The sequence below is a fragment of the Durio zibethinus genome, chromosome 5 (genome assembly GCF_047325235.1).
Source record: "Durio zibethinus cultivar Kanyao isolate XHJ-2024 chromosome 5, ASM4732523v1, whole genome shotgun sequence".
NCBI lineage: Eukaryota > Viridiplantae > Streptophyta > Magnoliopsida > Malvales > Malvaceae > Durio > Durio zibethinus.
The window spans coordinates 1,066,643-1,094,274 of record NC_143166.1 but is presented as its reverse complement, the minus strand read 5'-3'; the positions used below and the strand labels follow the sequence as shown (position 1 = coordinate 1,094,274).

The following is a 27,632-nucleotide window of genomic DNA, read 5'->3' as shown; positions in this document are numbered from 1 at the left end:
AGTTTGAAATATTACTAAGTCAACAAAATTAAATTAATTAAATTATAAGAAATTTAAACTTAAAAATATATATATATATACATAAACAAAACTTTGAAAAAGATTATAAAGTTAACATTTCAATCGGGATGGTAATTGATAGTAAATAAATTAATATTCATCATTATTTAATTCATTGATATTTGATTCAAATAACTATAAATAGATAATTAATAAATTCAGATAAAAAATTTACTATCCGTAACAAATTTAGAATAAATATAAATAATATTTCTTGGATATTCAATATTTAAATTTGTTTGAATTTTAATGAATAATAATGAATATTTAAATCCTTATTTAAATTTATTATTTATTTACATATGTAAAATATATACAATTTAAACGGATAGTATTTATTTAAATAAATTTAGATTTGAATAATATTATTAAATTAAAATAAATATTAAAAATTTTTAAATATTATAAATATTAAATAAATTCAAATATGAATGTATAAAATATAACAAATACCCACTCATTTCCCATTCTTTACGTATTAATCATCTAAAAGGTAAATGACCAATTGTGTTTTTAAAGAATACACGAAGCATCCAACGTCAAATTATGATCAATCATTTGATGTCACCAAGTTCCAAGTAAAGTGGAAAGGTAATATCGTGGTCCATAGCACAGGGGATCATTTCTGTGATAACGAAGCCAATCCAGAGGCGCCAAATGCTGGAACAAACAACGGAATTAACAAAAGACAAAACCGAACAATCCCTTATCCCGGATATTTTCTGTTGATGACGTGGCATAATGAACCTGTTCAAAAACCGAAAATTTCATAGACAAACTGACAGTTAAAAAAAAAGAAAGCTCCCCCTTGTCGGACAAACAGACAGCAAGAGACAAAAAGAAAAATCAAACCTTTTTTTGTTTTTTTTTTTTTTAATTTTTTCAAATGAGAAATTTTTAACCAAAAGAAAATCTCAAATTTCTCGTTTCCTCACCTTCTAAGATCTTGAATATGTATTTCACAGCTGTCGAAATTGTCTGTCAAAAGCTCAACGGCCTCAAAATTTGTTGAGAAGAAAAAAAGGGGTGAAATTTTGGCTTTGTTTCTGGCATTGGAGGTAAAATTACATTGGCATCGTTTAAATCGAACTCTCTTTGAAATGTGGAAGAAATGAGGAGTTGTTTGCTATATTTTGAAGATAAATATATGAAATTCTAGGGTTTGAAGTGGGATTTGAGCTGTTTTTGAGAGCTGGAATGATCGAATTTATGGGTTAGATAAAAAAAGAATTTAAAATCTTTTTGTTTGTGGCAAATTCACAAATGGTAGCTCTGTGAAGTGGTCGTGTTTCATGGAGCAAAGTTGGAAAGTAATAAAGGTGGATTGGTGGTCTAATGGCTTCACCTTGAATGGCTGATTTCCAGAGAAGTGGTCTCGCCCAGAGGGATATCGACCAGGTTTCTTTCTTTTCTTTTTTTCCCATCTTTTAATTATATATTTCTTGTTTTCTTAGTGTTGGAGATTAACAAAGATTTTCTTTTTCTTTTTTTTTTTTTTTTGGGATTCATTTTACAGGCCATTACAGCGCTTAAGAAAGGAGCGTACTTGCTCAAGTATGGACGTAGAGGGAAACCCAAGTTTTGCCCTTTCCAGCTCTCCAATGTATGTTACCTTCACACGTTTTCCCTTTTGAAGTTTGCGCTGCTGTTTTCTTCTCATTTTTCTCGTCTTCATTGCTACAATATATAAATGCTTCTATTAGTCATTTACTTATATTTTATGTTTCTGGCATTGTTGATGGAAAATTTTACTACAAATCTTTGATAAGTCAATCTAAACCCTCGAATTGAGTTTTAATCATCACTGAAAAGAACATGAATTGTCACTGGAAAATTCCTTTATTCCTCGGTTCTTTGTAATCAGATACTTGAGGTTGTGTATTCTTTTTTCTTTTTCAGGATGAGTCTAAATTGATATGGTACTCTGGGAAAGAAGAGAAACTTCTTAAGCTTAGTGAAGTTTCCAGGATCATTCCTGGACAGCGTACTGTGAGTTTTGTACTCTTTGTTTATTCTTTGATTCCCAAAACTTTCATAACCATAATGGTTTATTTGGCTTGCAGGCGATTTTTCAACGATATCCTCGGCCTGAAAAGGAGTATCAGTCATTCTCATTGATATACAGTGACAGGTCCTTGGATTTGGTGAGTGCATGTTTACGGATGTTCTTGTAGCAAACAGAGTTGTTAAATGTATCAATGCCAGTAAATATACTGAAGCTACTATGGTGTGCGAATATTTTGATTTGATAACATCCTTCACCATGGACAGATATGTAAAGATAAGGATGAAGCAGAAGTTTGGTTAGTTGGTCTTAAGGCGTTGATTGGTCGTGGTACCTCTCGCAAGTGGAGAATTGAAGTAAGAAGTGACAGTGCATCACTAGATAGTCCTCAATCACGCAACCAAAAAAATTCTCCTTTGTCGCCATTTGTATGTTCTAACATCTTTTTCTGTTTTCAATTTTATGGAAAGCATGATAATCTTTAAGTACTTAATTTTTGTTTTAACTCTTTTCTCATTGTTTCAGGATCCAGGAGATGCTCAAGGAATTCAAGCACCTTATGAGGCACACAATAGATTAGGAAAGGCATTCGCTGACATAATTACACAGACTGATTTAATCAAGAGTGCCAGTCAACCAGATTTAGTTGACTTTGGCCTATTATCATCTGGGTCTGTAGAGAACTCAACTAGTCGGAGTTCTGGGGCTGAAGCAATTAGAGTCAGTTTATCAAGTGCTGTAAGTTCATCAAGTCATGGTTCTTGTCGTGAAGACTTTGATGCCTTGGGTGATGTTTTCATATGGGGGCAAGGTATTGGTGATGGAGTATTGGGTGGTGGTGTGCATAAAGTTGGCAATGCATTTAATACAAAGATGGATGCACTTCTTCCAAAGGCCTTGGAATCAACATTGGTTCTAGATGTGCATAATATTGCTTGTGGGGGCAGGCATGCAGTTTTAGTCACAAAGCAGGGAGAGATTTTTAGTTGGGGGGAGGAATCAGGTGGCAGGCTTGGGCATGGTGTGGAAGCAGATGTTCCCCATCCTAAGTTCATAGATACTCTCAGTGGAATGAATTTTGAATCAGTAGCATGTGGGGAGTATCACACTTGTGCTGTTACAGTCTCTGGGGATCTTTTTACATGGGGTGATGGAACACACAACTCTGGTCTGCTTGGGCATGGAAGTGAAGTCAGTCACTGGATCCCCAAAAAGGTAAATGACATGGAGGGTATACATGTCTCATATATATCCTGTGGACCTTGGCATACAGCTCTGGTGACATCTGGTGGCCAGTTGTTCACATTTGGAGATGGATCGTTTGGTGCCCTAGGTCATGGAGATCATAGCAGCACAACTATTCCACGGGAAGTGGAGACTTTGAGGGGGTTAAGAACAACAAGGGTTGCCTGTGGTGTTTGGCACACTGCTGCAGTTGTTGAGGTTGTGACTGAATCATCTGAATCTGGATCTCCAGGTAGCTCTTCCTCAGCAAAGCTGTTTACATGGGGGGATGGAGAAAAAGGCCAACTTGGACATGGCGACAAAGAATGTAGACTTTTTCCCAAATGTGTATCTGCTTTGTTTGATGACAATATCTGCCAGGTCGCCTGTGGACATAATCTCACAGTTGCTCTTACAATATCAGGACGAGTGTATACAATGGGGAGCTCGGCCTATGGTCAGTTGGGGAGTCCTACGGCTGATGGTAAGGTTCCAACTAGGGTTGAAGGTAAAATAGCAGACAGCTTTGTGGAAGAGATTGCCTGTGGATCATATCATGTTGCTATTTTGACTTCCAAAACTGAGGTTTATACTTGGGGAAAGGGCACAAATGGGCAATTAGGCCATGGAGATATTGATGACAGAAATACACCAACGCTTGTTGATTTTCTGAAAGACAAACAAGTGAAGAGTGTAGTTTGTGGTTCAAACTTTACTGCAATTATAAGTCTTCATAAATGGGTATCCAGTGCTGATCATTCTGTGTGCTCCGGTTGTCGAAATCCATTTAATTTCATAAGAAAACGTCACAACTGTTACAATTGTGGACTAGTCTTCTGCAAAGCATGCACCATCAGAAAATCTATGAAGGCTTCTCTGGCTCCAACTATGAACAAACCATACAGAGTGTGTGATGACTGTTTCGCTAAATTGAAAAAAGGTGCAGAATCTGGTTTCTCTGTCTGGAGTCCTAAAGCCAGAAATGGAATTTTGCCTCGTAAATCCAATGACATGATAGATAGAGAGGCCTTAGCTCCCAGGTTACAGATACAACTTTCCAGGCTGTCTTCTGTTGGCTCAAGTAATCAGGCTGAAAGCTGGAATTTCAAGCGTGAACTAAAACTAGAATTACAAAACCGCCCCCTCTTTCCAGCTTACACTGGAACTTTTCATCTCGGAGGATTTTATTCACCAAAGGTATCAATTTCTCCAGTTGGGGATTCCAAGAAAATTTTACCAGCTTCCATATCTAGTTCCAGAAAGACTTCGAGGGCAACATCTTTTACTTCAGGAAAGTCAAGCCCAAATCGATCTTGTGTAGTAACTCTTGATGATTCAAAGCAAATGAATGACAGTCTCAACCAAGAGATCATAAATTTAAGGGCACAGGTAGCCTGTTGAAATCCTTTTTAGCAGTTACAACTTCGTTACTTATTCTGTTCAATGTGAGGCGTTGGCATTACAGAGCAATGAGCATGAATTGTTCTTTGCCTGGTTTTCAAAAAGAAATGGAGAAATTATCTACTATAGTAGTTTGGCATTTAATTTTTTAAAGTGTATATTTTACGGGCTCAATCATGATTGTCATATATTTAGAGTTTTGGAAGGGTTTTCATGCTAAATGATTTTGTTTGTTGACCAGGTACTAGGGTTAGAGACTAGTCTATAAATACCCATGTTATTTTCATTGATGGCAGCCTACGATAATGATGTGAATTATCATTGAGATTTGTTTCTCTATTTCTCTCTATTGATCCTATGTTTCTCCTATTTTCTCTCTAAGTCTTCCCCTTTTCCCTCTAATTCCGTCTCCCTTTCCCCTATCTCCTCTCTCTTTCTGCTATTGTTTGCTTATGGTGATGAATCGTCTGCCAGAGGTGGTTTCTTTGATTAGATTGTCAAATGTCTGTATTTGATCAGACATATTTGTTAAGGAAAGAATGTATGAAGTGCAGCAGGTTGTCCAGATCACTTGCTTATGCAAACCAAAAAGAGCCTGATATTCCTCCGTGGGAAGTTGAAGCCTTGTGTATTTAAGCTACTGCAGCTGGAATAGGAATGGGATGGAAGCTGATCAATATTTTAAGTAGTTGGGGCATAAGGTTAAAGTATAAAGGGAGAGAGAATGAAACTCCCTTTGCTGTTGACGTTTGATTAACTTATTTATTGAACTGTTTTACTTATCTAAATTAAAAGGAAGCAATGAGAAGATAAATCTGCTGAACATTTTTTGCAGGTTGAAGATCTTACTTGCAAATCCCAACGCCTTGAAGCTGAACTTGAAAAAACATCAAGGCAATTAAAGGAGGTCACTGCCATAGCAGAAAATGAAGCTGAAAAATGCAAATCAGCCAAGGAAGTTATTAGGTCTCTTACTGCTCAGGTTGGATTTCTCTGCTCATGATCTCACTGTTCAGATTTAGGAAAATAGATGAACACAGTTTTAATTGTTTGAAGACAGCATGAGTTTATTTCAAATTTTACGACATTTAACGAGGTATATACAAAATAGAGTAGGCATCCTCAAGACCGATGTAAACATGATTGCAAACCGGACAGTATAATCTTGGTTTTCCAAGATATGGAACTAAAAGTTGTAAATCTGGGTTGTCTTTGATATGGAGCCGTTGAATTAGCAAGTTAGGCTGTAATCAGACAATTCCAAATAAATTTTGAAATATGGGAAGAGCACTTCCTGATCTTCCTATAACAAGTAAATCTGGAGAAGAAAGAAAGGAAAGAGGGAAAAGAAATCCTACTATCATGCATGTATAATCATATGTGATATAGCCACTAAAGGCATTTTTTTCAAGTACCATAAGCATTGTAAATTATACGGTATACATTTTTTAGGCTTAAAATTAGATCATATGTTCTTGAGTTATTATTACTTTTGATGTTTAAAAGAGGAGAAATCATATGGCTTGCAGTATGTTATAAATTGTCATGAGTAACATTTAAACCTCCATGGTCAAAAGAACTAGCATGCTTGCAGTTTCCTTCTTTCCCTTGAGGGCTGGGGATTGCTATTGCTTCTTGTGCAACCACATGGTCCTTAATTAACTATTCTTTGATATTGTCTATGTTCAACTGATCTTGCAGTTGAAGGAGGTGGTTGATATACTTCCAGCAGGCCAGAATGCCCTCTCCAATTCCAGTTCTATTGCCAAACACACCTCAAACACTGAGCACCTGTTCTCCAATAACAGCCATGAAACCAGCATGATGTCTTCACAAAGTGAAGTAAATGGCAGTTCAGACAACCTAACCTTTTCTCATGGAACCAAAGGACAAACTGAAAAGTCAGGGACGGTCGTTCAAGATGAACCAGGAGTATACATAACTTTGTCACCCTTGCCCAATGGCCGTAATGAACTCAAGCGTGTTCGCTTTAGGTATGCATTCATAATCCTCTCTTTGAAGCCAACAAAATTGATTTCCATTACTGAATCTTCTAGTATAAAAACGCCTCAATATGCTTTTGACAATTGCCATTTTTTCCTTTTTGTGTAATGGTTAATTCTGACCATTTAATAACAAGAACTTGAGTAGCTTCAGAAGGAAAATATTGAGTCTAATTGTACCGACGGATTTTATGATCTTTTTGCAGTCGGAAATATTTCACAGAAGAACAAGCAGAAAAGTGGTGGGCCGAAAATGGGGCTAAAGTTTGTGAACGGCATAATATCCTAAATGCATATTAGTTATGAAGCTTGAACACCACTGGATTCTCTTGAAGAAGACTGGGTTGTGAACTCTTCTTATCCACTGGAAACTGTAGATTTCTTGTCCAAATTACACAAAAGGAGCTTTTATCAAGGATACCAGCTTAGAATTTCGCAGGTAGAGTGAGAAAGATATTAAGAATGTAGGAAAGAAAGTGAAAGGATACAAGAAATTGCATTTTGAAGTTACTATTAACTTTTGCTGCTTTTTTTTTTTTTCCTTTTTCTTGGATCCTGAGATTAGTTAACAGATTATCTTCTACTTTGGAGCATTTTTGCCTATTTTGTACACTTACTGAAAGAAAATCACGGAAGCTCTGCATTTTTTCAGTCAAGAACACCATCGTATGCCCTTCGATCTGAAATATCTTCATAGTGTATCAACGTATTATTGTATTTAGACTCAACAAGTGACCACTGTGGCTGTAGGGATAAATTATAAATATGCAAGCAATATTCTTTGTTAATTCATTACAAAATTACTATATGCATGAGTTAAACATGGTGCTTGCAAGAGAGTTCACACTTGCATCATCTTGCACCTTGGAGCTCAGTTACAAAATTCTCATGTTGCATATGAATGTAATTTCACATTGAAGATGCTTGATGCAGCAATCTGTTACAGCCAGCGGTGAAGAATATGTAGGCAGGAAACAAACTACATCCCCTTCAAGCGGGCCAGATTGCTTCCAATGTGTATTTTCTCGTCCTTGAATGGTTGTGTTGTTGTGTCTGACAAACTTGGTAACCGAGAAACACTGCCCTTTGCCTTTTCTCGCATTAGGACCTATCTTCTCTATCATGTATTTCCACCTATCGATAGGTCTCCTCCGGCTAAATATGTGAGTCTTAATAAAACTAGCTATCCGTATAATTTCAGAAAACCAAAAGCAAGCATTGAGAGTAGCTGATGGATCGTCAGACTAGGAAGACCAAAGCAATGATGACAAAATGCTGATAAATAACAACACACACCTGGAATTTACAGTAAGCAATTCGGCGATCAAATTCTTGGAGGAGAATATCTTCTTCCCTCTGTGATATCTCCCATAAATTTCCATCAGGCGCTTTTGAAGTTGTTTCCCAACCATCAGGCTTATTTTTTAACCCAGAAGAGCTTGGAATTATTGAATTTTCCAAGTCGGCGTAGGCAGTGCCAAAAATCCTGCCATTACACGTGTTAGAACCGATTAGGGTAATTACACGTCAAATCAAGACTAATTTTTATTCGTCTCAAATCTGATTTTATATTTATAAAATCTGAATTCATCTTAATTCGAAATTTTTTTTATTTTTTAAATATTCAAATTTGATTCGATATAATATTATATAAATTATATTTATTTAATTTAAACAAAAATTAATAAAATATTATTTATAAATATAAAATATTATTTTTTTAATATAAATATAACATTAAATAAATATATAAATACACAAAATTAAATAATTAATTAAAAAATAATTTTTTATATATATATGATAGAGCTTTTTTAAAATCCGATCGATCCGATTTCAATTTTTTTCTATTATTACTCTATTCAAAATTTAATTTTTAAAATAAAAAAAATCTCATGAATCGAGTCGAAACTTATGGGACGAGTTGGACTACCAACCTGTACCCAACAACTGCAACTATAAAACAGAGAACAGCCACCCTGGCTTGTAGAACCTCCCTGGCTTGGAGTAACAGAAAATCTCCGTTGCTGGTTTCTGCTTAAACCCCCTTCAAAGGCCTATAAGCTGGACCATCGAAGGGCCAGGGGGCATAACCAGCTTTTGTTTATAGTTGGATCTGGCTTGGCTTGAAAATAACCGTAAACAAACTTATAATATATGTGAATTCTTTACAAAAATACCCCAAACCATTTTCAAACAGCCCAATACTCAGTTCTTTGCAGTTTGCGACCCACTCATGCTGTAGAGATTGGCACAAACTAGCCCAAGTTGTATGCAGGAAGCCAGAGACATCCATCTTTGTATGCATGGACACTGAGAAACAAATAAATATTTCATATTTGTGTTTTCGAAGTTGTTAAAATGTTCATTTGCAATTTTTCTCTGTAAGAAATGGAATTCCTTTAATTGGACTTTTGTGGTGCCAACCAGCTGGTAAAACTTTAAACTAAACAGTAAAGCTCCCCAATAATGATCACAGTTGTTGGTATGCACTATGCAAAATCCACTTTGTTTGACACAAATAGAGCTGCAAATTCCATTTTTGCATGCCAGGAAAGGGATTCTGGTACTTTTTATGCTCAAATTCCTAAATTCTGAGGCTTTTGGAAAACAAAATTATGTGAAGATGGTGATTCATTTCAGATCATGATCATAAGTGACAAGATTTTGGGAGGCATTATGGAGCACTGTATGGCATTAAATGAAAGTAAAGAAACAAGACAGCACCATTTTCCCTGAATGATCATAGAGTTATAATATTCTAACCCTTTTCTCTCCTCTCTTATTTTTCTTCAATGATTGTGTAGAATTGAACGAAAAGTATCAAAACAATTGCTTCTGTAAAAGATCAGAAATTTAGTTGAAGAAGAGATGACAACTTTCAGTTTCCAGCCCTTTGCCCGAGCATTGAAGCTGGAAGCCCATGTTTCATGAAGAGATAGAAATGGACTGACAAGCGACAGCTTTTCCACACAGAACCAAAGGACTGGTTTTTCATTTTTAATCAACTGTGTAGGCTTTTTGCCTCTTTTTTGCTCAATCATTAACAATATTTTGTCGTGATCGTTGAACAAATCTTTGGCTTAAAGCTTTTTTATCAAGTTGCTACTTCAATTATTTCTCTTTTCTTCCTTAAAGAATTTGGCCCCTCAAGAAAATAGATGCTTGTAAAGGTGATTTGAAATTTCAACTTTTTTTTTTCAGATGAGACGTGTGACAATAAGTGTGCATTTAACCACTGTATTGCCTAAATTAAGTGCCTTCCTTGATTTATATATTCATTGATATAGTCATCAAATACAAAAGGACTTGTCAGTATCAATTAGATCAATTCTTAATCCAAACACCGTAATAATCAAATTAAAGTTGGTTGATTAAATCAAAACACTAACAAAAAAGAAAAGAAACGAGGAATTGTTTGCAAGATGAGAAAAACATGATAATCTTTTAGGCTTAATTCAGGTTCAACTAACTAAAAATCAACCATGGTTTGAAGAAAAGATCAGATAGAGAGAAGGTCCATACACATGAAAATGCAACTAACTATCATTGGTAGGGCTTTTTGTACTTATTTAAGATATTATATGCATGTGCGCTTGATAATCTAAAACATGATATAATGATAAATACGAATAAAATATATAAAAATAATATAATTTAAAATTTTAATAAAAATATAAATAAATTTAATAAAATAAATATATATTTTATAATTTCACATTAACACAATCGTAATATATAATTTTTTTATAAAATATGATATAAATACATAAATTAAAAAAATTTTACGTAATATAATATATGAATTGCTAGATCTACATGTACAGAGCCAAAAACCCAACAAAAGTTTGATGTTCTAGGAAGCAAAGAGAGGGAAGAAAAGACGAATAACTATCAAAGCCAGGCTGTTAGTCTTGAAAATCAAAACAAAGCTGAATGGAAAGTATTACAGGGACTATGTCTCAACAATTCAGTTTGTTTGATGGAATCGTCAAATTTCTTTTGTTTGCTGTTACGTTTTAAGATTTATTGATTGAAATTAATCCTATTTACATTTCACTAATTTCGATTTAATTTCAATATAGAGACTACGTCTCTCCAATTCATTGTCATCTCACATCAATACATCTTTTTCACGCCATCTTTTGGGGGTCATTTGTGCCGTTAAGAAATTGAAGCCAAATATATTAAGTGTTTTGTTAAAGTCATATTGCTGCATTAAATACATTAATTCATAATTAATTCGTGATAGCATTATTTTATGTCATAATTTTAAATTTTCACTTTAAATTGTTATTTATATATGTAAAGAAAATAACAGTGAAAACCCCATGCACAAGCATTCTCTTGACTTCAACTTGTTATTAACTGCTTAGAAATATCAACGAAGAAGATTAGAAACTAACCAGAAATTGATCTAGTTAAAAGCTTTAAGTTATAGATAACTATTTATATATTCGTAACGTGTAAAATAATAAAATTTATATATTTTTATTATATTTTATATATAAAAATATATAATATATTTTTTTAATTTTATTAAATTTTTATTATATTATTTTTATCATATTATTAAATTTTTTATTTATTTTAAGCCACAACTAAAAAGATCATTGCGGACACGCCACGGCCCCTCAACGCTGTCAAAATCGAACAATAAAAATGAATGTTCCACGTTTAAATGTCAAATTTCAACATCATTTACTTGTTAAAAAAAGCTTGAATTTTAATCATGGGGATAATGAATAGTTTTAATTCAGGACTTCAAAATTCTGGGTTTCGACCCACTTGGAATTTGACAGCCGCTAGCTGCCGTGTAATTACCGAAACCTACACGCAACTTTCTTTGGAAAATTGTTCCTAGTCTTTGTTGATATTGATATTGATATTGATTAAAAAAATTAATAAAAAATAGTTATAATTAGATTGGTTAAGTGGTATTATTTTATATAGGTTAAATATTAGATTATTTGTGATTTTGTTTTCGAATTGAATCTATTTATTTTTATGAAATTGATTTTAAATTAAATAATTAATAAAATATTATACTCCGAATTTTTTTATATTTTATATATATTTTTTGAATTTGTCACGTAAAATACCAGTCCAAAATTAATAATTATTTTTATAACTGTTAATAATATTAGAATTCTTACAATGATTTTATCAAAAATTAGAAAATTTACTGTTGAATTATGACTAAGCAAAAGGCAATGTTGAATTTAAATTTTCCTCTTAATTGTAAGAAAAATTTTTTAAAAATTAAAAATGCATTTGAATATTTACTTCAATGGTAATTGAAAAGAATATGTTCGGAATTCAAAGAGTTGAATTTGAAATTTTTTTAATTTAAATAAAATTTCGAAATTTTGGTTGTAATCGAAGGAATGTGTAACTTAAAACACTTAAAAGAAAGACATAATGATGAAATTTAGTGAGCATGTTATTTGCAAGAAATCTTCGTCGAAGCAATTATACAAGTGACATTTCTTGAAACACCGGCATAAAAGTGAAATTTTTTCTCTTTTTTTCTTTTAATTGTAATTTTCTTTTTTTTAAAGGGCAAAAGTAAAAAATAAAATATAATGTGAAGAACTTTTGTTTATATTGGCATCTCATTCTCCTGATCTTTTAATATCATCGCTCCTATCCCATGCCAATATGGCATCCATCATCCATCATCATTATTTGATTTGATCAAAGGATGGTAAACAATGCATAGGCATCAGAAACTCACATCAAAGTGGGTCTCCCTCACTGTCCGAACAGCGACAGAAAAAGATTTTTCTCTTCTTGACGATACATTAATATTTGTAACCTACTCGAGTTTGATTAAAATAAAATTTAAATTTAGTTTGATTATTATAAAATTGAGTTTAAGTTCGAGTAGTTCGACTCATCGATCAAGTTGAATTCGAACATTTTTATACATAATTCGAGTAACTCACGAACTTAATCGAGTTTTTGTATTTAAATATATTTTTATTATTTTAATTAATAAAATATCTCGAACTTGAACTCGAGCTCGAGCATAAATAATCGAGCTTTTATCAAATATAAAAATCAAATTTTTTTTATATGTTAATTGAGCTTAATCGAACGAACTTAAGTTGTTCGATTTTTATCTCGAATTGAACTCGAGCTAAAAAAATAAAACTCGATCAAATTCGAACCGGGTATCGAACCTCGAATTTCAAATTGAGCTTAAACTTGATCAATTACACCTCTAATCATCATTCTTATCCCATGCTGATATGGCATCTATCATCCATCATCATTATTTGATTTAATCAAAGGATGGTAAACAATGCATAGGCATCAGAAACTCATATCAAATGTGGGTCCCCCTCATTGTTCGAACAGCGACAGAAAAAGATTTTTCTCCTGATCTTTTAATATCATCACTAAAAATGTAAATGATACATTAATACTCATAAGTTACTTGGGTTATATTAAAATAAAACTTCAAGTCGGCTCGATTATTATCGAGTCGAGCTCTAGTTGCTCCACTCATCAATTGAGCCGAATTAGAATATTTTTATATTCAACTCAAGTAGCTCGTGAACTTAATCGAGCTTTTATGTTTAAATATATTTTTATTATATTAATTAATTAAATATCTTAAATTTGAGTTTGAGCATAAATAATCGAACTTTTATGAAATATAAAAATCAAACTTATTTTACATGTTAATCGAGCCTAATCAAACGAGTTCAAGTAGCTCGATTTTTATCTCGAGTCGAATCTTGAACTAAAAAAATAAAACTTGATCGAATTCGAGCCAAGTATCGAACCTCGAATTTCGAATCGAGCTCGAACTCGATCAATTACACCTCTAATCATCACTCATATCCCATGACGATATAGCATCCATCATCCATCATCCATCATCATTATTTGATTTGATCAAATGATGGTAAACAATGCATAGGCATTAGAAACTCACATCAAAGGTGGGTCCCTCTCACTGTTCGAACAACGACAGAAATTTTCTTTTGATCTTTTAATATTATCAATAAAGGTGTAAATGATACATTGGTACTCGTAAGCTACTCGGATTTGATTAAAATAAAACTCGAATACTGCTTGATTATTATTGAGTCGAGCTCGAGCTCGAGCTCGAGTAATTTAACTCATCAATCAAGCTGAATTCGAGTATTTTTATACTTAACTCGAGTAGTTCGCGAACTTAATTAAATTTTATATTTAAATATATTTTTATTAATTTAATTAATAAAATATCTCGAACTTGAACTTGAATTTAAATTCAGCACAAATAATCGGGTTTTTATCGAATATAAAAATCAAATTTATTTTTACATGTTAATCAAGTCTAATCAAACGAACTTAAATAACTTAATTTTTATCTAAAATTAAATTCAGATTAAAAAAATAAAATTTAATTAAATTTTAATCGAATATCAAACATTAAATTTTAAATCGAACTCAAACTCAAATTTAATATTATATAAATTCAAATAGATACAACTCTAATCATCACTCTTATCCTATGCCGATATAGCATCCATCATTCATCATTATTCGATTTGGTCAAAGTATGGTAAACAATGCATACCATCAGAAACTCACATCAAAGGTGGGTCCCCCTCACTGTCCGAACAGCGACAGAAAAAGATTTTTCTGTCCCGCAGCAGGTCCCACCCTTGTCCAAAAAGTTGGACCGTTTAAGAATCTAAAGCAAGAAAAGTATACGATACAAATAAAATATTAAAATAAAATTAAAAAATATATTTTTATTATATAAATATAAATTTTAACACAAAAACATTAATTATCTACTAACATTAAAATTTTTTATTATTTTTAATCTCCTTCGTTATTTACATAAGCCTTGCCATCCCAGCGATGGACCAATAATTAATTAGTTTTTGTACTCATTATCTAATTTTCTTTTAAAATTTAAAATGTTGAAAGAAGTGCCACTCTGTCACCTCCTACAATAAAAACATGTTTTCATCATTCAGGATCTGATAGAGTGTTTACCAATTACATTGGAGCGTGTTGCCACGTCTTAGGTTGGCGAGTAAGAGGAGCCATTCCATTTATGAATAAAAAAGGTTAAAAACCCAATAATATAAAGTAAAAAGTTAAATGGTATCCAATGAGTGAAAAGTAAAAGTAAAAGCTAAAGTGAATAGTAGCTTAATACCGTACACTTTACAGTATCATTTAGAAATTTGGGACAAATATGAATCATTTTTTTTCTACAATTTAATTTTCTAATGAACAAAGAAACAGAGGGAAAGTTTTGATATTTTCAAAGAAGAGAGGGGGCAAATCCAAAATGAATTAACCCAAAAAACGCCTTCATTTTTTTTAACTTTCTCCCACACTCCCCTTTTTTTTTTCCCTATTTCTACTTTTACCCCTACAATTTCTTTCTGCTTCCTATTTTCATCCTTACATGAAAAGTTCAAACTGCAACAAGGTCGAGTAATTAGCAGCCTCATCTTCAAGGTCCCATAACCCATCACATAAAGCAAGCCCACTTTCACCATTGTTAAAACCTTCTTCAAATTCAACAACTTCAATACCAACACCATCTTCTCTATTTGGAATTCCAAGCTCATCATCAGAAGCTTCAAGCAAATGCCTTATGACTCTCTCTCTATCATCCTGATCTTCATCTTCCTTCAAGGGAGAAGATGCTGAGGTGTAGTCTTCTAAGATGGTGGTGGTGGTGGTAGCAGCTGTTGTTGTTGCAAGGTTTTCTTGGTCACCTTCAAAAGTTGTTGTCGCGCAAGTAAGAGGGTCATCTACAACAGAGTCAGAAAAGAGTTCTTGTTGTAAAGTTGTGATGAGAGAAGACAAGTCTTGGTTTGGCTCATCCTCTTCTGCTTCGAGCAGAGAGAGTATATAATTATATGACTTGTGACGTTTAGTTTCTTCAACATGTTCTTCATCTGAACCCTGGGTTTCCTCTCTTTGGCGCTTTGAAGGAGTCTGCTCAGCCATTGTAGACAGAGGAAGAGAGTGGGAGAAGAAACACAAGTAATAGTAGGCTTGAGAAGCAAAAGACAGAAAAAATTATGCAACGAGAGAATGCCAATGGAAGATGAGGGCGAAGACGAAGGGTGGCAAGAGTTATATAGAGGGGAAAGCAAAGCTGAGCTCCGGTCAAAATGAGTGATGCTTGTACCTAGTAACTACTAGGTATGAGAGAGATGCTGCTTAGTAACATTGGCTTCATGATTTGGTCACCCTTTATTTAAACCGTTAGATTAACTTTCGTGGTTCCGAGGAAATATCAAAGGTTGAAAATCAAGGTAGCCTGAAAAGAAAGCTATGAATGATAAAGACAAAAGCTAATTAGGAAAAAGAGAGAGAAGGATAGAGAGTTATGTTTGTACTCTGTACAATGAAAGATAGTTTACACAAGTGGGGCAGATCTCTTTCAAAGGTAAAAAGCTTGATTAAGTCGGATGAGAGTTGAATATTAAAATTATTTAAACTTGGTTTGATTTGTTATTGGAATAACTTGAATTCGGATTGGGTCATCTTAAATTTTTTCAAATCGAATTGGATTAATTTATATGCAATTTGATTTATTTACGTTCTTAATCCTCATGTTAGGGGTGAAAAAATTTTAAAAAATTAAAAATTTATTCAAAATCATAATATTTCATTTAATTTAAATTAATTTTTTATTTAATTTAAATTAATATTAAATATTAAATATATTAAATTTAAATCAAATTTCGAATTCAGATATAAAAATAAAAAATAAATCAAATTAAATTATATATTTTTATTAATTTTTATATATATTTTAATTTATATAAAATAAAAAAATTTATTATACATATAAATCTATTTAAATATATTAAAAATCTTATTAATATAATATATAAAACTAAAAAAATAAATTTAAAAAATTAATAAATCAAATTAAACTAATAAAATTTAATATAAAAATTTAAAATTTTATAATATTGTATGTTATAAAAAAATCAAATCTAATCTAATTTTATTTGAATTGTTATCAATTTTATTCGGTGTAATATTCAAATGCAAAAGGATATTGTTGCCATTTCACTACAACTTCCTCTAGAAAGATGGATAAAATAATATTCCTTATTAATTTGGTTGGAAAGCCCCCTGCCCTGTCCAACGCAAAATCAAAGATTTTTGGCTCCAATAGACATTAAACATGAACGTGAGTGTTTTACATGTATGTTGACGTCACCCATCATGAAAATGCTATGCTATTGCTACACATTTCAATAACTTTTCACCAATGGAAGTTTTTCAATATCCGAAAATTTAAGTTGGTTTTATTAGGTAAAATCGATAGTCAGATTAGATTTTTTATCTTCATTTTCATAGAAACAACAAGATCGAAACAATTAGTAGTCAAAGAAGCTTTTAAAAAGACATAAAGATTTGATTTTGAATCAATTTTTTTTTTTAATTTGTACTAAAATTTTGTCTTCTTTTGAAATAAAAAAAATAAAGAAATATATACACTTTTATGGTAGAGTTATATGTTTAAAATATTAACATAATTGCAATTAATCATTTGCTAGATGAACATTTCTTTTTAAAAAAAGAAAAAGAAGATTTGAAGCTTATTCTAAAAATAATAAAGATATTATTTATTGTTGAATTAAATGTTCGAACATAATTATTTATATTTTAAATACAAATAAAAAAGTTAAAAATTTTAAAAATGAAATTTAGATTTCATAAATTTTAAATTGTAATAATTATCAAATCTTTAATAAAATAATCCAAATAATTATATTATCAGTATGATCTTATAAAAAATACCAAACGTTATCTTAAAATATTGTAAAAAAAAAAAAAGTTTATATGTTCCATGAGATGTGATGCCAACATTTTCATATCTTACATTTTATTTCATGCGTAAGCAAAGCAATCCCATTTTAAAACGACATTGAAAAGAATTAAAGATTATAGGATCATTGACTTTTATCTCCTATAGAAAGTTAATGGTCTATTTGATGCATAGTATTATTAATAAAATATGATAATAATTATTTTATATCATATCTAATTTGTATTTAAAGAGAGGAATAAAGATTATAAGAAGGATTAATATATTCTTTGTATAGGATTATTCAATCCCCTTTAAGTGGAATGATTATTTTATAACTCATAAAATTAAATTTATATGTCTACTTATATCTTTAAAAATTATATCAACATTTTAAATTGTATAAACTTTGAATAAGGATAATTTGGATAAATAAATAAATTATATTATCCTAATCTTTATATATATCAAACACAAAATAAGATGATATTATTTAATCTAATCTTATTCGTAATATTATCTTATTTTATCATATTATAATCTTGTATATCGACAATGACCTAAGGTCTTGAAATGAAACTAGTTTTCTTTGAATATAACAAAAATGATGGGGAAAATTGGCATTCAAGGGCCATAATATCTGGGAAGTTTGAAAAGCATATAGAACCTCATTTGTACAAAAAAAAATCATAAAAAAAGGTGAAAATAGAAAAGATTGATATGGTAAGAGGGAAAAATAAAGGAATTTTTCATAATAAAAAGAGTTTATATTTGATATATTATTAATTTATAAATTTTATATACTATCAGTAAATCAGATAATATTATTTTATTAATAAGTAAATATTAATTCTTAAAATAAATATATAAAAACTAATATTTTTTAAAAATTTTATTTATTAATTAGATGATATCATCTGATTTATTTTATTAATAAAATTATATTATCTAATTCACTGAGAATATATAAAATTTATATACTAATAATATATCAAATATAAATTCTAATAAAAATAGGACAAATAAAGTTTAGAAGAGAATTTATATCCAATAGAGATTGCTTCCAAAGTCCAAATAGCTTAGAAGTTTGGCAAATTCTAGGGTTACAACTGGAAGCACAAAAAGTAATGGGAAAGGGTATATCCTTACTTGGATGACTTTTTTTCTTGATTTCGTTTCCATTGCTAATAGCCAAAAGGTGGGAAAAAACGTATGAAATTAAATTTCATAGCTAATTTTCTCTCAAGAAAAGTCATAGATCATCTTATATAAAACAACCACTCAGCCGGTGTTTACCATTAATAAAGATGGAGGAAGCTTCGTATTAGTTATCATGTCCCATGCACCACTGCAAAGATTAACATTCGTTTAGTTTATTCATATAAATTTTTTTAAAAGGATAATATTTAATAAATTTAAAATTTAAATTTGAATATTTATAATTTTTATTCAATTTTTAAATAATAAAAAAATTGTTCTCAAATAATATATAAAAATAAATTGATGTGACATTAGAAGAATAAAAACCCACCAAAAATATAATTATTACAATTAGGTCATGATTGGTTATGTATCAATAGCACAATTTAAGTCCATTCAACATGGAAAAACAAATATGCTGTATGACTTGAGAAGCCAAAAAAAAACCTAATCAAACTAATTAAATTTTCCTTTTCATATTCCGAGAAAAGAATGACTTTGAACAAAGTGTCTAGTTTTTTAATACAAATTTAATTTTGAAATTTAAATCCCAATATTTTCAACCTTTTTTCATATCTTTTAATTACAATATTATCTTTTAAAAAAAGTTTAATTTTAATTTAAGAAAAAAAAAACTCATTTGATCGTATTGGAGAAGTTAATGTTTTTCCCCTGACATATAAAATTTAATTATAGTTATTATTAAGAAAGACAAAGTGTTTTACTTTATTAATTGCATGTCTTAAGGGAAAATTTTTCTTTCTTTAATTTCTTGTTGATCTAATAATTTTGTTAGTTTTTTCATGCCCTATTTGTTTAAGTTTAAAGTAATTAATCAAAGGGAAGATCATGCTTGAGTGCTTGACTAAATAAATAAACTAAAAAAAAAAATATCTAAAACCCAATTTTCGTCATGGAGTTTTTGGATCTAAATCACATGTAGTGTTGTTCATATTAACAATAAAATTATATTAATATTTTAAAATATAATACGGTGATATAATATTAATACGATACAAAAATAAAATATGAAGGTAATATAATTTAAGAGTTTAATAAAATTTTAAAAAAAATTATATTTTCATATAAATATAAATTGTGATATGTAATTTTCGTATAAAATACGATATCAATATATATTTTAATATTTTATACAATATGAACATACAAATCTTTAGATCTAAATAAATTTTAATTAATTATGTTTTTATTATAAAAAAACTACCCTTTAATATTTTATTGTTGGAGTGGGGATCGAGATCACGTGTAATAGCTAAAAGCTAAAAGTTGAAGAACTATTTTTGTATAGATCAAGTGGTTTTGTTGCTTAGTTTTTTTACAAATTGTAATTAAGAAAAGCTAATCTGTCTGGCAATGTTTTATTGACTTAAGAAATTAGGGTTCTTAAATTATAATTTCTTTCAAAGGTATCCTAAATAGGAAGTTGTGATCAACATTATTAATAAATGAAAAACACACTCCGATGTGGAAGCTGCACTGTCTTGATTATGTTGGAACTTGCCAAATCTCAATGCTTTTATTTTAAGTCTTAAACTTATGGGTTTGAATGAAAAATTGTAACTTAGGGTTTAATGTGTTTTTTAAAATTTTATAGCAAATTAATTAATTAAAAAATATTGGTATCTGGATCTTTAGATTATCTCCAATGCATTGAAATATTTTTTTTCCCTTCTTACAAATTTCTTATGCATATGATCTCTTATAATTTTTTTAAATTAAAATAAAAATTTTCAATATAAATAAGGCCATAACTTGAAGATAAAAAAAAAAAAAAAAAGCATCCTAAGACGATTTAAAATTTTTTTTTCTTTGCATTTGGCTTAAAAATATATATTTTTCTTAAACAAATGGAATGTTTCGAATTATTGAATTTATAGTTATTTAATTCATAATCATTACCCTGAGGTACCAAGGATCCACTAATAAGATCTTGCAATGACATAAAAATACAGAGATAATAAAAACGAAAGGTTGAAAGTTGAAACCTGGAATATGCGCTTTTCCTTCGCAACGAAAATCATACACGAGAATCTTGGCTATGGGTGCCAACGAAAATCATATGTGTCATACATCTTAATTTTATTTATGAAATTAAAAAATTTCACAAATTTGATAATTTTTCATATATATATATATAATGATACATATTTTTTAATTTATATATAAAAAGTTAAAAAAATTAATTATAAAAATAAAACATATATTTGCTTGTAAAATTAAAAATTTTTTTGTGTTAATATATCAAATAATATTTATATATATATACACACATACTCTCTAAAAGTCTATAATATATATTTTTTTGTACAAAATAAATCATAATTTAAAAAAAAGATTATAAATATTAAATTTTAAATTTTAAACATCTTAGATGCCATATCTTATAAATAATCGTATAAATTAACTGAATTAAATTATGAGTTTAAATTTATAATATATTGTTTGAAGAAATGGGGATCAAATTTTTTAAAAAAATTTGATTCAAAGATTTAATTAACAATTATATGATACATCTAACACCCACTTTTTTTTTAAAAAAAAAACAAAATGTATTTTAGTTGGGTGGATAATTTTTAATGTTCCTAGGTAGAGTGATGGTTTAGAGGGAGACAAATAAAAGGAGAAATGAAGTGAAACCTTCCTTTATTTTTTGTTGTTGAAAATTAGTGGAAGATATATGGACATAATTCATATAGCCCACTATTGTTATTTTATCTTCAAATTACAATCTCTTTTATATAAAAAAAAAAATTAAAATCTAATAAAGGTCAATTCAGATATCAATGATATATTGATTTTAAAAGACATGTTTCAAACTAACGAAAATAGTGTTATTTCACGTGTTTTAGAATATAGGGTAGAGAGTGGAGCCCCATGTAAAAAAAAATAATCTCCATGATTGGATTTGGGGAATAGTTTTTTTCTTAATTATTCTATCTTGATAGAGTTCGATCAAGATTTTGATCTTCTGGAGACATATTGGTTGATAGGGGTTTTTTAGAGTAGATGATCAATTGCATAAAAGAATAAATCAAACTAATTCTTAAAGCTTGAAATATTGTCATATTTCTAAAACAAAATTTTTTTATAAAGTAAGGAAATTCCCTTGAGAAAAGCACAAGAAAGAAAACTCCATTTGCTGCTTTTTTCCAAGCCAAGTAGAGGGGCTAGGCTTCTTCTGGATTTGAGATGAGCCCATAGTAAATATGGATTGAAATTTGTTGTTTAAAAGGACATTTCAACCTACAACCAAATGATTGGACCCAAAGGTTTCACTCAAAAGGGAACAGGTGCTTCAATCAGTGCAGCTAACTTTACCCAAAAGAGTAGTGAAAAACGTATAAAATGTGACCTGGTGTTAGTTTTTAAAGCCCATCCACACAAAAGTCCTAACCCAACTAAAATTGACAGCTTGGCAACTAGTAGCAAAACCATTATTATTTAGAAAAAGCAGTACTCAGTGAGCTTTTTATCGTGGATCCTTTCTCATGATTCATTTTTAAGGGAATGCTCAAGTATCAGGTTTTCCTTTTTTTTTTTTTTTTTTTTTTTTTTTATTAGATTGGCTGCAAAATTTTAGCAATAGCAACAAAATTTTTAAGCATTCTATCATCAATTCAGTGAAAATGATTTTAGATTATGTATATCATAAGTAAAATAATAAATTATTAATTATAATAAAAAATTAAATTAAACTCATAAACCACTCAAATAGAATATTAAAATACTTTTAACTTAATAATTTGAGTTTTTTGTGTTAGAGCTTGAACTTAGCAATATTCGAATGAAATTCGAGTTTTTTTTTTTTTATCTAACTCAAGTAGTTTCTGAGCACAAATGTCTCCTTTACTTCCCTAAGCTTAACTCAAGCCAGGCAGTTGGCTTCATGATCATGAGCCCATAGGTCCCCGTGAAGTTCTGGGGTCAAACATCACAGCACAAACCAAGGGGGATGCAAACTGACAGTACAGTTAAAAAAAAAAAGGAGTGGGTAAATTGCAAAATAAATGCACATGAATTCATTCTGATTCATTGACAAATGCTGCTGCTAGGGACAAAAAATAATCCCGACAGACTTCTAGTACTGAAAAAAACAGAACAAGAATTTTTGTTGTGTCCCTCATCGAAACCTGTGAAATGAAAACTGAAATTTGCTCATGTGTAAAGATAGGCAGAGTGATTTTAAATGGAAGAATTTACTATTTCAAAACCAATTTATTGCACATTCTTAAAAGTTTAAGAAACTAGAAAAAATCATCCACCTAGCTTGCACTTCTGTATTCAGTGCTGCCTTCAGAAATTAAACATACAAACAGGACATAATAGTTAATTTGCAGAATGAATGAGTTTTCAATTAGTAATTATACTATGTCATGTCAATTGTAATGATCAGTGAAATCAGTACATCAGCCAACATCCAAGATTACAACCTCCATTACTTATTTCCTCACTTAAAGACAATTTCAAGAAAATTAAGGATGAAGGAACCTATATCATACCAATAGTTCTGTGTTCTTAAGAAAGCTTCAACAAACTATAATGGCATCGGCAACCTACCAATGTGTTGGTACTTCAAATTATTAAACATATTCCTGTGTTACATGACGCCAACCTTTGTAAGTTCTCACGTCAATGAAAACGGGGGAAGACACAAATTTAGTGGAAGAAGTTTTGAATCCTTAACAATAGAACATTCTATTGAGTCCTGAGTAAAATCTGAAAATTTTCCCATCGTCCCCTATCCAAGAGGGAAAAGATATAAAAAAGAAGGAACGGAAAATTACCATTAGCAAGAATTCAGAATTCTGTGTTGAAGGAGAAACCAATCATGTAAACTCCAGGTGTAGTGTGGCACCATTCCACTGCACAAGATGCCACCAAAATCCATCTCTTAGCATCCCATCACAGCACAATTATACACAAAGTTACCCGATTGCTTTCTGTCAAGCAAGTTCCATTGTGGAGGCCCTTCGCTCGGAGCCCATGAATTGAGCTCTATAAAACCTTCACCGAAAGCCCTAGGTCCACCAATCACTATAAGGCGATCTCCACATGCTCTAAATGCAAGGCCCCAACCATTCATTGAAACAGCTCTTTCAGGCAATCTTCCAACAGTCAACCATGATTTTCTCTCCTTATCATACTTCTTTACATCCATGTCAGCATGATCAGCAGCGTACAATTCATTATTCACTACTGCAACCAGAGGAGGTGCCCCAGCTGGCACAGGCATCTCAGCATCACCGGCTGCTCCACTCCTTCCAGGAGACATGTTAGGAATTTCAGTCCACTTTCTCGTCTCTAAATCATATTCTTCACCACAAGTGAGAACCCTTGCATCCTTCCCCACTCCACCAATTCCCCCAATTACATAGAATTTCTTATCCATAAATACCCCGCTACACATCTTCCTTGGCTTAGTCATGCGTGGGAGAGTCTCCCACTTCTGAGTCTCAGAATCGTACATTTCTGCAGAGCTCAGGATATTACCCTGAGAATCACAACCACCAGCTAAAATTGCAATCTCTCCAAGACTAGCTGACCCAAACAAACACCTTGGGTCATTCATACTGGTTCCCAAAGTCCATGAGTTTGTCAAAATACTATACCTATATATAACCTGAGAAGTCACCTCCTTTCCAAATACAAGCAACTCAGTTCCCACAGCCAGCGATTCCTTATCTGAAAAAGTGAAACATTCATTGGGAGGCATCCTTGGCAAATTCATCCACCTGTGTCGAAATGGATCAAATGCCTCCCATTGAAGTAGGCGACAAGAAACGTAAACCCAATGTTCAACCACACCATTCTGCCTCCTATACTTATAGATCTCTCCACTCCTAACTAAGGAACGAAAATTCCGGTTCAATGAGGCAATTGAACCATAATCAGACCTTGAGCACCTAATCAGACAATTGATGGAGTTGTCTCTGCCACATGGTTCGATTAGTGCATCCAAATCTGAGGAACCATTGCCAGCATGTATCCGGCAACCATCCTCCTCCTCCTCATCCTCAGGAGGATCTGAAAAGCTGTTTTCATCATCATCATCCTCGGATTGTTCCTTCGCTGAGTCTTCCACAGAATCTGAAAGCCTGTCATCATCTGATCGGTTATTCAAATCTGTTTCATCCAGTCCAATGGGGTGGTGGTGGATAATTGAAGAATCCAAACCCGAAGCAGAATCAGATTGCTTAATATCACCGTAGGATTGATCACGTGAATCGGGCAAGACGAGGTCACGTGAGTCTTGAGGGGAAGAAGTATCAGTATTATTGTCGTCGTTGGATGAATCATAGAGCTTAGATAACTTGTTTCCTCGACAACAACCATCGGAGTCGGCCAATTCCAGTGGACGCTTCCCATTGTACATGTAAGCCCACTTGGTTTCTTCTTGACAAGATCTTGCAAACACCAAACACGACTCGCAGGACCGATTCTCCAACATGACTCTTTTGCCCCAAACCACAAGTTTTTTTGCTTCCCCGAAACAAACGCAATCAAGATTAACAAATTATACCTATTCAGAAACCAAAAAAAAAAAAAAGAGCAGTTTCAAATAAAATTCAAAACGATAAAACAAGCCAATCAGGAATTTGAATCCAATAAAAGGACGATCCAAATTGAGGTTTATAAAAGAAAATAAAAAGAATTTTCAGAGGATTTGTTTTGGCCAGTGTGTTAGTTTTGGGAAAGAATTTAAAAAAAAGTCAAACAACAAGTAACGGCGGAAGCAAATTTGTTAAAACAAGAAAGGAGAATTCACGACGAAACGAGCTGAACAAAAGGAAGCACCAGATCTCAGAATATCATTAAACAAACAAAAGAACCAACAAAAAAAGTGCAAGATTCGAAGGGAGAGAGGAAACAAAAGCGAATTAGATCTGTTTGTTATAATAATAATAATAATAATAATAATAATAATAATGCGAGGGACTTACTGATTGGTGTTGCTGTTTCTGTTCTTCGCGTTCGTGTTGTTTCTTCGTTTATTTATTTATTTTTTTTGGTTTTCTGTTTCTCTCTGCAAATCAGAGCGAGGGAGCTTTGCGAGCGAAATCTCTAAGAGGTCCCCCTTATCGCTCTTAAACTTCCTCTTTCAATCTCCCGCTCTCCCTTTGTCTCTCTCTCCCAAAAAAAAAAAGTTGCATTTTGTTTTTGTTTTTGCTTTTTGTTTGTTTTTCGGAGTCCAATTAAAAATAAAAATTGGGAGGGAGGTGGTGAATGGTGATGATGAGAAGAGGAGAGGGGAGGCGGGGGGCGGTGTTGCTGGTGGTGGGGTCCATGAAGTGGAATAAACAACCGGTAACCGGTGGGCGCCGGTTGAGACACGTGTTGACTAGTGTGATACTGATAGAATAAAAGCTGTCCCTCTCCTCTTTCTTTGTTTTTGTTCTTTTAGTTCTAGACAGAGTTTTTGAGAAAGAAGACTCCGATACTCGTACGTCTTTTACTGTTCTAACTTATCGGCTGGTAAGTGCCTCCTATTTTCCCAGCTTCGGTAAGTTGGGGTGAGAAAAAAAAAAATTGAAATTGTAATATTTAATTTAATTTTGATAAAATTTTTTATTTAATTTATATAAATATAAGATATTAAATACATATTAAATTTTAAATTAAAATATAAAAAATTAATTAAAAAATTAAATTAAATCGAATTATATATTTTTATTAATTTTTTATATATTTTAAATTTTTATATAATAAAGTAATTATTTTATATAAAAATCTGTTTAAATATATTAAATTTTTTATTAAAATAATATATAAAAAATAAAAATTTTCAAAAATTAATAAGTCAAACTTAAATGATATAATTTACTTCAAATTGGATCAATTTAAAAAATAATTAATTTAAATTTATATTAAATCTTAAAATTTTATAATATTTAAAAATATCAAATCAAATTTGATCCGATTCTATTTAAACTATTATCATCTCTATCCGTTAGTGGAATTTTGATGCCTTGCTGTACAGAAACCAGGGGCTTTGATTACAATCATTTTGAGAAAAATTAAGCTTCAGATTTATTGTGGCAAAAAAAAAAAAAAAAAAAAGAAAAGCTTCAGACTAATTAAGTAACTATCAATTGATAAATTAATTACACATTATTTTTATAATAATAATAAAAATAATAATTTCAGATTATTATTACTCCTCTTATCTCAAAATAATGTATTCTATTAATTTTTTTAATCAAAATAATTTCGCTTTGATCTTATATTTTGAAATATAATATTAAATTAAAATTTTTTAAAAAATATGTTTTAAAAAATTTAAAATTCAAAGTTTACAAATTTTATTTTTCAAAATTTTTTATTTTATTATCTTATTAAAATAATTATTAAAATCAAATTAATTTAATAAAAAATAATAAAAGACAATAATTTTAAATTTTAATAGACAAAAAGAAAGACATCTACCAAAATTCTCATTCTCAATGAATGGGAACACATTTTCATCAACTTTCACTGTGCCAAGATTCTCATTAATGATTTCAACTTTTAATTATACATAATAATATAATTTACAGGGACAGGGGTCGGCTTAGCGCTTTCTTGCCTACTAAACCTTCAAAAATAATCATCACTCGGCCAACCTCCTTTTCTTTATTTCCCTAATCACTTTTATTCTTCGGTCTTTAAGAAGTATTGATTATCTCAAATGTTATCAGCTAGTATTTTCATCATGGATTTAAAAAAAAAAATGAAATTTGGATATATATATATATGTATATAAAGAAAAAAATGACAAATTTTGTGGAGAGTTGAATATAAACAAGTTTACGAACCCTGTGGACAACAGTAACTTCACAAGACACAGATTTAACATTTCCCAAACAAAATATATTGAATGTTTGACATTACTTCATTCCCTTTTGCTTTAAACTCAATATGTTTTCCACTACTATTTGTCACT

At 30.9% G+C, this 27,632-nt stretch overlaps 2 protein-coding genes and 2 pseudogenes across 3 annotated transcripts; 1 reads left to right on the top strand and 3 right to left on the bottom strand.

Annotated features, from left to right (window-relative positions):
• Positions 1-840: 840 nt before the first annotated feature.
• Positions 841-7,500, top strand: LOC111282201 (PH, RCC1 and FYVE domains-containing protein 1-like). The gene is made up of 9 exons (XM_089760485.1): positions 841-1,458; positions 1,577-1,663; positions 1,960-2,049; positions 2,124-2,204; positions 2,332-2,493; positions 2,591-4,678; positions 5,526-5,672; positions 6,392-6,684; positions 6,900-7,500. The coding sequence occupies exons 1-9, from the start codon at positions 1,411-1,413 to the stop codon at positions 6,991-6,993; spliced, it is 3,090 nt and encodes a 1,029-aa protein (XP_089616611.1). The 5' UTR covers positions 841-1,410; the 3' UTR covers positions 6,994-7,500.
• Positions 7,501-7,545: 45 nt separating this feature from the next.
• Positions 7,546-8,989, bottom strand: LOC111282765 (protein GAMETE CELL DEFECTIVE 1, mitochondrial-like; annotated as a pseudogene).
• A 5,831-nt stretch (positions 8,990-14,820) lies between these two features.
• Positions 14,821-16,105, bottom strand: LOC149518631 (uncharacterized). The gene has a single exon (XM_089761437.1). It carries the CDS (start codon positions 15,667-15,669, stop codon positions 15,115-15,117), a length of 555 nt encoding a protein of 184 aa, XP_089617563.1. The 5' UTR covers positions 15,670-16,105; the 3' UTR covers positions 14,821-15,114.
• A 7,013-nt stretch (positions 16,106-23,118) lies between these two features.
• Positions 23,119-26,112, bottom strand: LOC111282272 (F-box/kelch-repeat protein SKIP11 pseudogene; annotated as a pseudogene). The gene is made up of 2 exons (XR_016342043.1): positions 25,654-26,112; positions 23,119-25,232 (listed from the first exon to the last, which is right to left on the bottom strand). The product of XR_016342043.1 is annotated as an F-box/kelch-repeat protein SKIP11 pseudogene (transcript).
• Between the last annotated feature and the right edge of the window lie 1,520 nt (positions 26,113-27,632).